The 17,877-nt window shown below is 44.6% G+C and overlaps 1 protein-coding gene across 1 annotated transcript in view; it reads left to right on the top strand.

The window, feature by feature from the left end:
- LOC115118883 (kinesin-like protein KIF13B) overlaps positions 1-17,877 on the top strand; it is a 98,351-nt gene that overhangs the window by 67,434 nt on the left and 13,040 nt on the right. Inside the window, exons 33-36 of the mRNA XM_065008577.1 lie at positions 2,091-2,183; positions 4,124-4,282; positions 5,928-6,005; positions 17,457-17,516. Coding sequence (XP_064864649.1) covers positions 2,091-2,183; positions 4,124-4,282; positions 5,928-6,005; positions 17,457-17,516 — 390 coding nt within the window. The remainder of the gene's footprint in view (positions 1-2,090; positions 2,184-4,123; positions 4,283-5,927; positions 6,006-17,456; positions 17,517-17,877) is intronic.

Genomic DNA, 17,877 nt, shown 5'->3' with positions numbered 1-17,877 from the left:
CCTGAAACCCCACCTCTTTAAGGAATACCTAGGATAGGATAAAGTAATCCTTCTCCCCCCTTAAAAGACCTAGATGCACTATTGTAAAGTGGCTGTTCCACTGGATGTCATAAGGTGAAAGCACCAATTTGTAAGTCGCTCTGGATAAGAGCGTCTGCTAAATGACTTAAATGTAAATGTAAATGTTGATGCTGATATCGTGGGTATAGTTGATGTTGATATCGTGGGTATAGTTGATATTGATATCGTGGGTATAGTGGATGTGTTGATATCGTGGGTATAGTGGATGTGTTTATATCGTGGGTATAGTTGATGCTGATATCGTGGGTATAGTTGATGTTGATATCATGGGTATAGTTGATGTTGATATCGTGGGTATAGTGGATGTGTTGATAGTTGATGTTGATATCGTGGGTATAGTTGATGTTGATATCGTGGGTATAGTGGATGTGTTGATATCGTGGGTATAGTTGATGTTGATATCGTGGGTATAGTGGATGTGTTGATATCGTGGGTATAGTTGATGTTGATATCGTGGGTATAGTTGATGTTGATATCGTGGGTATAGTGGATGTTGATATCGTGGGTATAGTGGATGTGTTGATATCGTGGGTATAGTTGATGTTGATATCGTGGGTATAGTGGATGTTTATATCGTGGGTATAGTTGATGTTGATATCGTGGGTATAGTGGATGTTGATATCGTGGGTATAGTGGATGTGTTGATATCGTGGGTATAGTTGATGTTGATATCGTGGGTATAGTGGATGTTGATATCGTGGGTATAGTGGATGTGTTGATATCGTGGGTATAGTTGATGTTGATATCGTGGGTATAGTTGATGTTGATATCGTGGGTATAGTTGATGTGTTGATATCGTGGGTATAGTGGATGTGTTGATATCGTGGGTATAGTTGATGTTGATATCGTGGGTATAGTTGATGTGTTTATATCGTGGGTATAGTTGATGTTGATATCGTGGGTATAGTTGATGTGTTGATATCGTGGGTATAGTTGATGTGTTTATCGTGGGTATAGTTGATGTGTTTATATCGTGGGTATAGTTGATGTTGATATCGTGGGTATAGTTGATGTGTTTATCGTGGGTATAGTTGATGTGTTTATATCGTGGGTATAGTGGATGTGTTGATATCGTGGGTATAGTTGATGTTGATATCGTGGGTATAGTGGATGTGTTGATATCGTGGGTATAGTTGATGTTGATATCGTGGGTATAGTGGATGTGTTGATATCGTGGGTATAGTTGATGTTGATATCGTGGGTATAGTTGATGTTGATATCGTGGGTATAGTTGATGTTGATATCGTGGGTATAGTGGATGTTTATATCGTGGGTATAGTTGATGTTGATATCGTGGGTATAGTTGATGTGTTTATATCGTGGGTATAGTGGATGTTTATCGTGGGTATAGTGGATGTGTTGATAGTTGATGTTGATATCGTGGGTATAGTTGATGTTGATATCGTGGGTATAGTTGATGTGTTGATATCGTGGGTATAGTTGATGTTGATATCGTGGGTGTAGTTGATGCTGATATCGTGGGTATAGTTGATGTTGATATCGTGGGTATAGTTGATGTTGATATCGTGGGTATAGTTGATGTTGATATCGTGGGTATAGTTGATGTGTTGATATCGTGGCTATAGTTGATGTTGATATCGTGGGTATAGTTGATGTTGATATCGTGGGTATAGTGGATGTGTTTATATCGTGGGTATAGTTGATGTTTATATCGTGGGTATAGTTGATGTTGATATCGTGGGTATAGTTGATGTTGATATCGTGGGTATAGTGGATGCTGATATTGTGGGTATAGTTGATGTGTTGATATCGTGGGTATAGTTGATGTTGATATCGTGGGTATAGTTGATGTGTTTATATCGTGGGTATAGTGGATGTGTTTATATCGTGGGTATAGTGGATGTGTTTATATCGTGGGTATAGTTGATGTTTATATTGTGGGTATAGTGGATGCTGATATCGTGGGTGTAGTTGATGCTGATATCGTGGGTGTAGTTGATGTTGATATCGTGGGTATAGTTGATGCTGATATCGTGGTTATGTACCAGGGTTGGGGTCAGAGTCTGATGAAGAAGATGTCTCATCGCAGCACCATTCCTGGCTGTGGAGTCACCTTGGAGATCGTCTCCAACATACCTGGGGTGAGAGAAACGCGGGTGTTTTGGTGCCAACACCCGTGAACTCATTTAATTTCAGTTACCTTTGTATATTAATTCCCTTGAGGTTAAATACCTGTTTTTGGATTGAGAACCGGTCACATTAAGCAGGAGTAAAAAGAACTGGAGAATACGGTAAAAAGACCTGGAGAATACGGTAAAAAGACCTGGAGAATACAGTAAAAACACCTGGAGAATACAGTAAAAAGACCTGGAGAATACAGTAAAAAGACCTGGAGAATACAGTAAAAAGACCTGGAGAATACAGTAAAAAGACCTGGAGAATACAGTAAAAATAACTGGAGAATACAGTAAAAATAACTGGAGAATACAGTAAAAATAACTGGAGAATACAGTAAAAAGACCTGGAGAATACGGTAAAAATAACTGGAGAATACGGTAAAAAGACCTGGAGAATACGGTAAAAAGACCTGGAGAATACGGTAAAAAGACCTGGAGAATACGGTAAAAAGACCTGGAGAATACAGTAAAAAGACCTGGAGAATACGGTAAAAATAACTGGAGAATACAGTAAAAAGACCTGTACAGTCAAAAGAACTGGAGAATACGGTAAAAAGAACTGGAGAATACGGTAAAAAGACCTGGAGAATACGGTAAAAATAACTGGAGAATACAGTAAAAAGACCTGGAGAATACGGTAAAAAGACCTGGAGAATACAGTAAAAAGACCTGTACAGTCAAAAGAACTGGAGAATACAGTCAAAAGACCTGGAGAATACAGTAAAAAGACCTGGAGAATACGGTAAAAATAACTGGAGAATACAGTAAAAAGCACTGGAGAATACGGTAAAAAGACCTGGAGAATACAGTCAAAAGACCTGGAGAATACAGTAAAAAGAATACAGTAAAAATAACTGGAGAATACAGTAAAAAGACCTGGAGAATACAGTAAAAAGACCTGGAGAATACAGTAAAAAGACCTGGAGAATACAGTCAAAAGACCTGGAGAATACAGTCAAAAGACCTGGAGAATACAGTCAAAAGAATACAGTAAAAAGACCTGGAGAATACAGTAAAAAGAACTGGAGAATACAGTAAAAAGTACATCATGTCTTGGTGCCAACATGTCACCCAGAAACTTTTCAATCTCAATGGTGCCCAAACCCAGTTAGCTGAGGTCTGTTTTCATGATTTATGGCACATGTTGATGAGGTCACTGTGATATTGTCACTTTAGATGGGTGTCCAGAAGTAACAGTTGTCATATAGTTTTTGGCTCTGACACATTATCTACAGTGCATTATCTATTAAACATTATTTATGATACATTATCTTATACAGGTAACTGTCAAAATAAAGGAAACACCAACATAAAGTGTCTTAAAAGGGCGTTGGTCCACCACGAACCAGAACAGCTTCATTACACCTTGGCGTAGATTCTACAAGTATCTGGAAGTCTATTGGATGGAAGAAACAAGTGTCTGGAAGTCTATTGGATGGAAGAAACAAGTGTCTGGAAGTCTATTGGATGGAAGAAACAAGTGTCTGGAAGTCTATTGGATGGAAGAAACATCTTTCATCCTTTGGGGTTCTGTTGATGGTGGTGGAAAACTCTGTCTCAGACGCCTCTTCAAAATCTCCCATGAGATCTGGTGACTGAGACAGCCATGGGTTATGGGTTACATCGTTTTCATGCTCATCAAACCATTCAGTGACCTCTCGTGCCCTGTGAATGGGGTCATTGGGGCATAGTCATGATATCTAAAATAATGGCCTGCCAGGCATTATTATACACGACCCAAAGCATGATGGGATGTTAATTGCTTAATTAACTCAGGAACCACACCTTTTTTTGCGGAAGCACCTGCTTTCAATATACAGTACTTTTGTATCCCTCATTTTCTCAGGTGTTTGCATTATTTTGTCAGTTACCTGTATATTATCAATGCTTCCCCCCTCCTCCAGGATGTCCAGGGTCCAGAGGACAGAGAGATGCTGGCCAGACTAGCCGCCAGTGTGGATGTTCAGGATGTCCAGTCAGGGGACAGTGAGGCTGCCATAGAGAAGTACCTGCGCAGTGTCCTGGCTGTGGAGAATATACTCACCCTGGACCGACTACGACAGGTAGACGGACAGACAGACCTCTCCACAATAATACATACAGTCATGGCCAAAAGTTTTGAGAATGACACAAAATATTAATTTCCACACAGTTTGCTGCTTCAGTGTCTTTAGATATTTATTTGTCAGATGTTACTATGGAATACTGAAGTATAATTACAAGCATTTCATAAGTGTCAAAGGCTTTTATTGACAATTACATGAAGTTGATGCAAAGAGTCAATATTTGTAGTGTTGACCCTTCTTTTTCAAGACCTCTGCAATCCGCCCTGGCATGCTGTCAATTAACTTCTGGGCCACATGCTGACTGATGGCAGCCCATTCTTGCATAATAAATGCTTTGAGTTTGTCAGAATTAGTTGGTTTTTGTTTGTCCACCCACCACTTGAGGATTGACCACAAGTTCTCAATGGGATTAAGGTCCGGGGAGTTTCCTGGCCATGTTTCCTGGCCAAAATATCAATATTTTGTTCCCCGAGCCACTTAGTTATCACTTTTGCCTTATGGCAAGGTGCTCCATCATGCTGGAAAAGGCATTGTTCGTCACCAAACTGATCCTGGATGGTTGGGAGAAGTTGCTCTCGGAGGATGTGTTGGTACCATTCTTTATTCATGGCTGTGTTCTTAGGCAAAATTGTGAGTGAGCCCACTCCCTTGGCTGAGAAGCAACCCCACACATGAATGGTCTCTGGATGCTTTACTGTTGGCATGACACAGGACTGATGGTAGCGCTCACCTTGTCTTCTTCAGACAAGCTTTTTTCTGGACGCCCCAAACAATCGGAAAGGGGATTCATCAGAGAAAATGACTTTACCCCAGTCCTCAGCAGTCCAATCCCTGTACCTTTTGCAGAATATCAGTCTGTCCCTGATGTTTTTCCAGGAGAGAAGTGGCTTCTTTGCTGCCCTTCTTGACACCAGGCCATCCTCCAAAAGTCTTCGCCTCACTGTGCGTGCAGATGCACTCACACCTGCCTGCTGCCATTCCTGAGCAAGCTCTGTACTGGTGGTGCCCCGAACCCACAGCTGAATCAACTTTAGGAGACGGTCCTGGCGCTTGCTGGACTTTCTTGGGCGCCCTGAAGCCTTCTTCACAACAATTGAACCGCTCTCCTTGAAGTTCTTGATGATCCGATAAATGGTTGATTTAGGTGCAATCTTAGTGGCAGCAATATCCTTGACTGTGAAGCCATTTTTGTGCAAAGCAATGATGATGAAATGTGTTTCCTTGCAGGTAACCATGGTTGACAGAGGAAGAAGAACTATTCAGAAGCACCACCCTCCTTTTGAAGCTTCCAGTCTGTTTTTCAAACTCAATCAGCGTGACCGAGTGATCTCTAGCCTTGTCCTTGTCAACACTCACACCTGTGTTTACGAGAGAATCACTGACATGATGTCAGCTGGTCCTTTTGTGGCAGTGGAAATGTTTTTTGGGGGATTCAGTTCATTTGCATGGCAAATAGGGACTTTGCAATTAATTGCAATTCATCTGATCACTCTTCATAACATTCTGGAGTGCAAATTGCCACCATACAAACTGAGGCAGCAAACTTTGTGAAAATTAATATTTGTGTCATTCTCAACTTTAGGCCACGACTGTACACTCACCTCTTACATAACATAAACCCTGTGTGTCTGTGTGTGTGTAGGAAGTTGCAGTGAAGGAGCGGTTGTCTGTCAAGACGAAGTCTCCCAGACGTGCTCTCAGCTCTCCTAATGTGAACCGGGTAAGAAATGAGCTCACACGGTTTATCTACCTATACCTTAAGGCTTTAGCATGCTTCAGTTCGGCTGGCGCCTAGCCCAACACGGCTAGCCCAACTCGCCGTTTTGTAAAAGGAGAAAATAACGACAATAGGACTGTTTGTCCATCTTGAGACGCCGTAGCCAGTATACACTTCCTCCAAAATAGTCAGTGAATTTACACTGAACAAAAATATGAACGCAACATGTAAAGTTTTGTAAAGACTCCTGAACATCTAGTCAAATGGCTACCCAGACTATTGTAAAGAATCCTGAACATCTAGTCAAATGGCTACCCAGACTATTGTAAAGACTCCTGAACATCTAGTCAAATGGCTACCCAGACTATTGTAAAGACTCCTGAACATCTAGTCAAATGGCTACCCAGACTATTGTAAAGACTCCTGAACATCTAGTCAAATGGCTACCCAGACTATTGTAAAGACTCCTGAACATCAGATGGCTGCCCAGACTATTGTAAAGACTCCTGAACATCAGATGGCTGCCCAGACTATTGTAAAGACTCCTGAACATCTAGTCAAATGGCTACCCAGACTATTGTAAAGACTCCTGAACATCAAATGGCTACCCAGACTATTGTAAAGACTCCTGAACATCTAGTCAAATGGCTACCCAGACTATTGTAAAGACTCCTGAACATCAAATGGCTACCCAGACTATTGTAAAGACTCCTGAACATCAAATGGCTACCCATACTATTGTAAAGACTCCTGAACATCAAATGGCTACCCAGACTATTGTAAAGACTCCTGAACATCTAGTCAAATGGCTACCCAGACTATTTGCAGTGCCGCACCCACCCCCTCTTTACACCTGCCACTTTCTGTTATTATCAATGCATAGTCACTTTTATGTACATATTACCTCAATGACCTCAAATAACCAGTGCCCCCTAAAGATGGCCCCTCTACAGATGGTGGCTAACTGAGCATTCAAAATAATTATATATATATATGCCTATATTTGGTGTATCATTTTACTGCAAGAAATGCTTAATTCTGCCCCTCCACATTGACTCTGTACCGTAATACCCTGTATATAGCCTCCACGTTGACTCTGTACCGGTACCCCCTGTATATAGCCTCCACATTGACTCTGTACCGTAATACCCTGTATATAGCCTCCACATTGACTCTGTACCGGTACACCATGTATATAGCCTCCACATTGACTCTGTACCGTAATACCCTGTATATAGCCTCCACATTGACTCTGTACCGGTACCCGCTGTATATAGCCTCCACATTGACTCTGTACCGGTGCCCCCTGTATATAGCCTCCACATTGACTCTGTACCGGTACCCCCTGTATATAGCCTCCACATTGACTCTGTACCGGTGCCCCCTGTATATAGTCTCCACATTGACTCTGTACCGGTGCCCCCTGTATATAGCCTCCACATTGACCCTGTACCGGTACCCCCTGTATATAGCCTCCACATTGACTCTGTACCGGTACCCCCTGTATATAGCCTCCACATTGACTCTGTACCGGTACCCCCTGTATATAGCCTGCACATTGACTCTGTACCGTAATACCCTGTATATAGCCTCCACATTGACTCTGTACCGTAATACCCTGTATATAGCCTCCACATTGACTCTGTACCGGTACACCATGTATATAGCCTCCACATTGACTCTGTACCGGTACCCCCTGTATATAGCCTCCACATTGACTCTGTACCGGTACCCCCTGTATATAGCCTCCACATTGACTCTGTACCGGTACCCCCTGTATATAGCCTCCACATTGACTCTGTACCGGTACCCCCTGTATATAGCCTCCACATTGACTGTGTACCGGTACCCCCTGTATATAGCCTCCACATTGACTCTGTACCGGTGCCCCCTGTATATAGCCTCCACATTGACTCTGTACTGGTACCCCCTGTATATAGCCTCCACGTTGACTCTGTACCGGTACCCCCTGTATATAGCCTCCACGTTGACTCTGTACCGGTGCCCCCTGTATATAGCCTCCACATTGACTCTGTACTGGTACCCCCTGTATATAGCCTCCACATTGACTCTGTACCGGTACCCCCTGTATATAGCCTCCACATTGACTCTGTACTGGTACCCCCTGTATATAGCCTCCACATTGACTCTGTACCGGTGCCCCCTGTATATAGCCTCCACATTGACTCTGTACCGTAATACCCTGTATATAACCTCCACATTGACTCTGTACTGGTACCCCCTGTATATAGCCTCCACATTGACTCTGTACCGTAATACCCTGTATATAGCCTCCACATTGACTCTGTACTGGTACCCCCTGTATATAGCCTCCACATTGACTCTGTACCGTAATACCCTGTATATAACCTCCACATTGACTCTGTACCGGTGCCCCCTGTATATAGCCTCCACATTGACTCTGTACCGTAATACCCTGTATATAACCTCCACATTGACTCTGTACTGGTACCCCCTGTATATAGCCTCCACATTGACTCTGTACCGTAATACCCTGTATATAGCCTCCACATTGACTCTGTACCGTAATACCCTGTATATAGCCTCCACATTGACTCTGTACTGGTACCCCCTGTATATAGCCTCCACATTGACTCTGTACTGGTACCCCCTGTATATAGCCTCCACATTGACTCTGTACCGTAATACCCTGTATATAGCCTCCACATTGACTCTGTACCGTAATACCCTGTATATAGCCTCCACATTGACTCTGTACTGGTACCCCCTGTATATAGCCTCCACATTGACTCTGTACTGGTACCCCCTGTATATAGCCTCCACATTGACTCTGTACTGGTACCCCCTGTATATAGCCTCCACATTGACTCTGTACTGGTACCCCCTGTATATAGCCTCCACATTGACTCTGTACCGGTACCCCTTGTATATAGCCTCCACATTGACTCTGTACCGGTACCCCCTGTATATAGCCTCCACATTGACTCTGTACCGTAATACCCTGTATATATCCTCCACATTGACTATGTACCGTAACACCTTGTATATAGCCTCTGACTCTGTACTGGTACCCCTGTATATAGCCTCCACATTGACTCTGTACCGTAATACCCTGTATATAGCCTCCACATTGACTCTGTACCGGTACCCCTGTATATAGCCTCCACATTGACTCTGTACCGGTACCCCCTGTATATAGCCTCCACATTGACTCTGTACCGGTACCCCCTGTATATAGCCTCCACATTGACTCTGTACCGGTACCCCCTGTATATAGCCTCCACATTGACTCTGTACCGGTACCCCCTGTATATAGCCTCCACATTGACTCTGTACCGGTACCCCCTGTATATAGCCTCCACATTGACTCTGTACCGTAATACCCTGTATATAGCCTCCACATTGACTCTGTACCGGTACCCGCTGTATATAGCCTCCACATTGACTCTGTACCGGTGCCCCCTGTATATAGCCTCCACATTGACTCTGTACCGGTACCCCCTGTATATAGCCTCCACATTGACTCTGTACCGGTGCCCCCTGTATATAGTCTCCACATTGACTCTGTACCGGTGCCCCCTGTATATAGCCTCCACATTGACTCTGTACCGGTACCCCTGTATATAGCCTCCACATTGACTCTGTACCGGTACCCCCTGTATATAGCCTCCACATTGACTCTGTACCGGTACCCCCTGTATATAGCCTGCACATTGACTCTGTACCGTAATACCCTGTATATAGCCTCCACATTGACTCTGTACCGTAATACCCTGTATATAGCCTCCACATTGACTCTGTACCGGTACACCATGTATATAGCCTCCACATTGACTCTGTACCGGTACCCCCTGTATATAGCCTCCACATTGACTCTGTACCGGTACCCCCTGTATATAGCCTCCACATTGACTCTGTACCGGTACCCCCTGTATATAGCCTCCACATTGACTCTGTACCGGTACCCCCTGTATATAGCCTCCACCTTGACTCTGTACCGGTGCCCCCTGTATATAGCCTCCACATTGACTCTGTACCGGTGCCCCCTGTATATAGCCTCCACATTGACTCTGTACCGGTACCCCCTGTATATAGCCTCCACATTGACTCTGTACCGGTACCCCCTGTATATAGCCTCCACATTGACTCTGTACCGGTACCCCCTGTATATAGCCTCCACATTGACTGTGTACCGGTACCCCCTGTATATAGCCTCCACATTGACTCTGTACCGGTGCCCCTGTATATAGCCTCCACATTGACTCTGTACCGGTACCCCTGTATATAGCCTCCACGTTGACTCTGTACCGGTACCCCCTGTATATAGCCTCCACGTTGACTCTGTACCGGTGCCCCCTGTATATAGCCTCCACGTTGACTCTGTACTGGTACCCCCTGTATATAGCCTCCACATTGACTCTGTACCGGTACCCCTGTATATAGCCTCCACATTGACTCTGTACTGGTACCCCTGTATATAGCCTCCACATTGACTCTGTACCGGTGCCCCTGTATATAGCCTCCACATTGACTCTGTACCGTAATACCCTGTATATAACCTCCACATTGACTCTGTACTGGTACCCCTGTATATAGCCTCCACATTGACTCTGTACCGTAATACCCTGTATATAGCCTCCACATTGACTCTGTACTGGTACCCCTGTATATAGCCTCCACATTGACTCTGTACCGTAATACCCTGTATATAACCTCCACATTGACTCTGTACCGGTGCCCCCTGTATATAGCCTCCACATTGACTCTGTACCGTAATACCCTGTATATAACCTCCACATTGACTCTGTACTGGTACCCCCTGTATATAGCCTCCACATTGACTCTGTACCGTAATACCCTGTATATAGCCTCCACATTGACTCTGTACCGTAATACCCTGTATATAGCCTCCACATTGACTCTGTACTGGTACCCCCTGTATATAGCCTCCACATTGACTCTGTACTGGTACCCCCTGTATATAGCCTCCACATTGACTCTGTACCGTAATACCCTGTATATAGCCTCCACATTGACTCTGTACCGTAATACCCTGTATATAGCCTCCACATTGACTCTGTACTGGTACCCCCTGTATATAGCCTCCACATTGACTCTGTACTGGTACCCCCTGTATATAGCCTCCACATTGACTCTGTACTGGTACCCCCTGTATATAGCCTCCACATTGACTCTGTACTGGTACCCCCTGTATATAGCCTCCACATTGACTCTGTACCGGTACCCCTTGTATATAGCCTCCACATTGACTCTGTACCGGTACCCCCTGTATATAGCCTCCACATTGACTCTGTACCGTAATACCCTGTATATATCCTCCACATTGACTATGTACCGTAACACCTTGTATATAGCCTCCACATTGACTCTGTACTGGTACCCCCCTGTATATAGCCTCCACATTGACTCTGTACCGTAATACCCTGTATATAGCCTCCACATTGACTCTGTACCGGTACCCCCTGTATATAGCCTCCACATTGACTCTGTACCGGTACCCCCTGTATATAGCCTCCACATTGACTCTGTACCGGTACCCCCTGTATATAGCCTCCACATTGACTCTGTACCGGTACCCCCTGTATATAGCCTCCACATTGACTCTGTACCGGTACCCCCTGTATATAGCCTCCACATTGACTGTGTACCGGTACCCCCTGTATATAGCCTCCACATTGACTCTGTACCGGTGCCCCTGTATATAGCCTCCACATTGACTCTGTACCGGTACCCCCTGTATATAGCCTCCACATTGACTCTGTACCGGTACCCCCTGTATATAGCCTCCACATTGACTCTGTACCGGTACCCCCTGTATATAGCCTCCACATTGACTCTGTACCGGTACCCCCTGTATATAGCCTCCACATTGACTCTGTACCGGTACCCCCTGTATATAGCCTCCACATTGACTCTGTACCGTAATACCCTGTATATAGCCTCCACATTGACTCTGTACCGTAATACCCTGTATATAGCCTCCACATTGACTCTGTACCGTAATACCCTGTATATAGCCTCCACATTGACTCTGTACCGTAATACCCTGTATATAGCCTCCACATTGACTCTGTACCGTAATACCCTGTATATAGCCTCCACATTGACTCTGTACTGGTACCCCCTGTATATAGCCTCCACATTGACTCTGTACCGTAATACCCTGTATATAGCCTCCACATTGACTATGTACCGTAACACCTTGTATATAGCCTCCACATTGACTCTGTACTGGTACCCCCTGTATATAGCCTCCACATTGACTCTGTACCGTAATACCCTGTATATAGCCTCCACATTGACTCTGTACCGGTACCCCCTGTATATAGCCTCCACATTGACTCTGTACCGGTACCCCCTGTATATAGCCTCCACATTGACTCTGTACCGGTACCCCCTGTATATAGCCTCCACATTGACTCTGTACCGGTACCCCCTGTATATAGCCTCCACATTGACTCTGTACCGGTACCCCCTGTATATAGCCTCCACATTGACTCTGTACCGGTACCCCCTGTATATAGCCTCCACATTGACTCTGTACCGGTACCCCCTGTATATAGCCTCCACATTGACTGTGTACCGGTACCCCCTGTATATAGCCTCCACATTGACTCTGTACCGGTGCCCCCTGTATATAGCCTCCACATTGACTCTGTACCGGTACCCCCTGTATATAGCCTCCACATTGACTTTGTACCGGTACCCCTGTATATAGCCTCCACATTGACTCTGTACCGGTGCCCCTGTATATAGCCTCCACATTGACTCTGTACCGGTACCCCCTGTATATAGCCTCCACATTGACTCTGTACCGGTACCCCCTGTATATAGCCTCCACATTGACTCTGTACTGGTACCCCCTGTATATAGCCTCCACATTGACTCTGTACCGGTACCCCTGTATATAGCCTCCACATTGACTCTGTACCGTAATACCCTGTATATAGCCTCCACATTGACTCTGTACCGTAATACCCTGTATATAGCCTCCACATTGACTCTGTACCGTAATACCCTGTATATAGCCTCCACATTGACTCTGTACCGTAATACCCTGTATATAGCCTCCACATTGACTCTGTACCGTAATACCCTGTATATAGCCTCCACATTGACTCTGTACCGTAATACCCTGTATATAGCCTCCACATTGACTCTGTACCGTAATACCCTGTATATAGCCTCCACATTGACTCTGTACTGGTACCCCCTGTATATAGCCTCCACATTGACTCTGTACCGTAATACCCTGTATATAGCCTCCACATTGACTCTGTACCGTAATACCCTGTATATAGCCTCCACATTGACTCTGTACCGTAATACCCTGTATATAGCCTCCACATTGACTCTGTACCGTAATACCCTGTATATAGCCTCCACATTGACTCTGTACCGTAATACCCTGTATATAGCCTCCACATTGACTCTGTACCGTAATACCCTGTATATAGCCTCCACATTGACTCTGTACCGGTACCCCCTGTATATAGCCTCCACATTGACTCTGTACTGGTACCCCTGTATATAGCCTCCACATTGACTCTGTACCGGTACCCCTGTATATAGCCTCCACATTGACTCTGTACCGTAATACCCTGTATATAGCCTCCACATTGACTCTGTACCGTAATACCCTGTATATAGCCTCCACATTGACTCTGTACCGTAATACCCTGTATATAGCCTCCACATTGACTCTGTACCGTAATACCCTGTATATAGCCTCCACATTGACTCTGTACCGTAATACCCTGTATATAGCCTCCACATTGACTCTGTACCGTAATACCCTGTATATAGCCTCCACATTGACTCTGTACCGTAATACCCTGTATATAGCCTCCACATTGACTCTGTACCGTAATACCCTGTATATAGCCTCCACATTGACTCTGTACCGTAATACCCTGTATATAGCCTCCACATTGACTCTGTACCGTAATACCCTGTATATAGCCTCCACATTGACTCTGTACCGTAATACCCTGTATATAGCCTCCACATTGACTCTGTACCGTAATACCCTGTATATAGCCTCCAAATTGACTCTGTACCGTAATACCCTGTATATAACCTCCACATTGACTCTGTACCGTAATACCCTGTATATAGCCTCCACATTGACTCTGTACCATAACACCCTGTATATAGCCTCCACATTGACTCTGTACCGGTACCCTCTGTATATCGTCTCGCTACTGTTATTTCACTGCTGCTCTTTAATTACATATTTTTTAAACTGCATTGTTGGTTAGGGGCTCATCAGTAAGCATTTCACTGTAAGGTCTACTACACCTGTTGTATTCAGCATTTTACTGTAAGGTCTACTACACCTGTTGTATTCGGCTCGTGACTGACATTTGATTTGATTTCATGAACTGAAATAAGAGCCGAGAAATGTTTGGCACAAAAAGCTTATTTCTCTTCTCTGCACAAATTTAGTTTACATCCTTGTTAGTGAGCATTTCTCCTTTGCCAAGATAATCCATCCACCTGGCAGGTGTGGCATATCAAGAAGCTGATTAAACAGCATGATCTTTACACAGGTGCACCTTGTGCTGGGGGGACAATAGTACAGTTTTGTCAAACAACACAATGCTACAGATGAGGGTGCAGTTGGCATGCTGACTGCAGGAATGTCCACCAGAGCATTGAATGTTAATTTGTCTACCATAAGCCGCCTCCGACGTCGGTTGAGAGAATTTGCTGTACATCCAACCGGTCTCAACCACAGACCACGTGAAGGGCGTCGTGTGGGCGAGCGGTTTGTCGATGTCAACCATGTGAACAGAGGGCCACATGGTGGCGGTGGGGCTATGGTATGGGGCAGGCATAAGCTACGGACAATGAACACAATGGCATTTTATCGATGGCAATTTGAATGCACAGAGATTTTATTGTTATTAATTTTTTTATTTCACCTTTATTTAACCAGGTAGGCCAGTTTAGAACACCTTTATTTAACCAGGTAGGCCAGTTGAGAACACCTTTATTTAACCAGGTAGGCCAGTTTAGAACACCTTTATTTAACCAGGTAGGCCAGTTGAGAACACCTTTATTTAACCAGGTAGGCCAGTTGAGAACACCTTTATTTAACCAGGTAGGCCAGTTGAGAACACCTTTATTTAACCAGGTAGGCCAGTTGAGAACACCTTTATTTAACCAGGTAGGCCAGTTGAGAACACCTTTATTTAACCAGGTACGCCAGTTTAGAACACCTTTATTTAACCAGGTAGGCCAGTTGAGAACACCTTTATTTAACCAGGTAGGCTAGTTGAGAACACCTTTATTTAACCAGGTAGGCCAGTTGAGAACACCTTTATTTAACCAGGTAGGCCAGTTGAGAACACCTTTATTTAACCAGGTAGGCCAGTTGAGAACACCTTTATTTAACCAGGTAGGCCAGTTGAGAACACCTTTATTTAACCAGGTAGGCCAGTTGAGAACACCTTTATTTAACCAGGTAGGCCAGTTGAGAACACCTTTATTTAACCAGGTAGGCCAGTTGAGAACACCTTTATTTAACCAGGTAGGCCAGTTGAGAACACCTTTATTTAACCAGGTAGGCCAGTTGAGAACAAGTTCTCATTTACAACCTTACGACCTGGCCAAGATAAAGCAAAGCAGTTCGACACATACAACAGCACAGAGTTACACATGGAGTAAACAAATATACAGTCAATAACACAATAGAAAAATCTATATGCAGTGTGTGCAAATGTAGTAAGATTAGGGAGGTAAGGCAATAAATAGGCCGTAGTGGCGAAATAATTACAATTTAGCAAATAAACACTGGAGTGATAGATGTGCAGATACTGTGATGAGATCCTGAGGCCCATTTTATTTAAGTATCTGACCAACAGATGCCTATCTGTATTCCCAGTCATGTGAAATCCATGGATTACGGCCTGATGAATTTATGTAAATTCAATTGACTGATTTCCTCATATGAACTGTAACTCAGTAAAATCAATGAATTTGTTGTCTTTTTTTATATTTTTCTCCAGTATAAGATAACAAAATCATTTTTACGTTTTTTGCCGAAGAGACCAGTGTCGTGCAATTTCACATCTAACTTAAATGTTTGGTGCAGTATTTTTCAAATGTTTTTTTTTTTTCATTGAAAACGAGTAGTCTCTCATTGGATGACGACAAATACGTTTGTTTTTTAAAGAATCCCTACTGTTGACCAATCACCGACGATGGGGCTTAGACTTCGGCTCCGGAAAAAAAAATCCAAAACGAATAGAAACGTCACAAAATGTCGTCATGCTATTATATGCACCAACTCTACCAAACTGTTTCATCTGGAAAGCACGAGGACGCCTCTACCATCAGCCAGCTATTCCCATCATCTCAGTAACGTAATAACGTACTACTTAGTAACTAGTTAGTTAGCCTGTAAAGACGACAGTGTAACTAACCTAAGACTTGCGCTAGCTCTCTAAACTAAGGATTTAGCTCAGCAGGCTAACGCAGTCTTGTTTAAACCCTGCCCTGTCCTGCTAACCATCCTGGTCTCTTCCCTCTTCTAGCTGTCAGGATCCTGGAGCAGACAGGACCTGTCCTGCTAACCATCCTGGTCTCTTCCCTCTTCTAGCTGTCAGGATCCTGGAGCAGACGGGACCTGTCCTGCTAACCATCCTGGTCTCTTCCCTCTTCTAGCTGTCAGGATCCTGGAGCAGACATGACCTGTCCTGCTAACCATCCTGGTCTCTTCCCTCTTCTAGCTGTCAGGATCCTGGAGCAGACAGGACCTGTCCTGCTAACCATCCTGGTCTCTTCCCTCTTCTAGCTGTCAGGATCCTGGAGCAGACGGGACCTGTCCTGCTAACCATCCTGGTCTCTTCCCTCTTCTAGCTGTCAGGATCCTGGAGCAGACAGGACCTGTCCTGCTAACCATCCTGGTCTCTTCCCTCTTCTAGCTGTCAGGATCCTGGAGCAGACGGGACCTGTCCTGCTAACCATCCTGGTCTCTTCCTTCTTCTAGCTGTCAGGATCCTGGAGCAGACAGGACCTGTCCTGCTAACCATCCTGGTCTCTTCCCTCTTCTAGCTGTCAGGATCCTGGAGCAGACATGACCTGTCCTGCTAACCATCCTGGTCTCTTCCCTCTTCTAGCTGTCAGGATCCTGGAGCAGACAGGACCTGTCCTGCTAACCATCCTGGTCTCTTCCCTCTTCTAGCTGTCAGGATCCTGGAGCAGACGGGACCTGTCCTGCTAACCATCCTGGTCTCTTCCCTCTTCTAGCTGTCAGGATCCTGGAGCAGACGGGACCTGTCCTGCTAACCATCCTGGTCTCTTCCCTCTTCTAGCTGTCAGGATCCTGGAGCAGACGGGACCTGTCCTGCTAACCATCCTGGTCTCTTCCCTCTTCTAGCTGTCAGGATCCTGGAGCAGACGGGACCTGTCCTGCTAACCATCCTGGTCTCTTCCTTCTTCTAGCTGTCAGGATCCTGGAGCAGACAGGACCTGTCCACCAACCACAGGCTACATGGCAACAAGGTGAGACGTCCCTAAACTAGGTTAATCTAGAAAAACAGACCCCCCCCCCCCATGTGTACAGCAACTTCTATGTTGCCATGGTGTTTGACACCCAAACTATATCTAACAACACCTTAACTATCAAACACCATGGCAACATACTCTAACAACACCTTAACTATCAAACACCATGGCAACATACTCTAACAACACCTTAACTGTCAAACACCATGGCAACATACTCTAACAACACCTTAACTGTCAAACACCATGGAAACATACTCTAACAACACCTTAACTATCAAACACCATGGCAACATACTCTAACAACACCTTAACTGTCAAACACCATGGCAACATACTCTAACAACACCTTAACTGT

The sequence above is a fragment of the Oncorhynchus nerka genome, linkage group LG24 (assembly GCF_034236695.1).
Source record: "Oncorhynchus nerka isolate Pitt River linkage group LG24, Oner_Uvic_2.0, whole genome shotgun sequence".
In the NCBI taxonomy this organism is placed as follows: Eukaryota; Metazoa; Chordata; class Actinopteri; order Salmoniformes; family Salmonidae; genus Oncorhynchus; species Oncorhynchus nerka.
The sequence above is the reverse complement of the archived record's forward strand: the minus strand, read 5'-3'. Positions and strand labels throughout refer to the sequence as shown.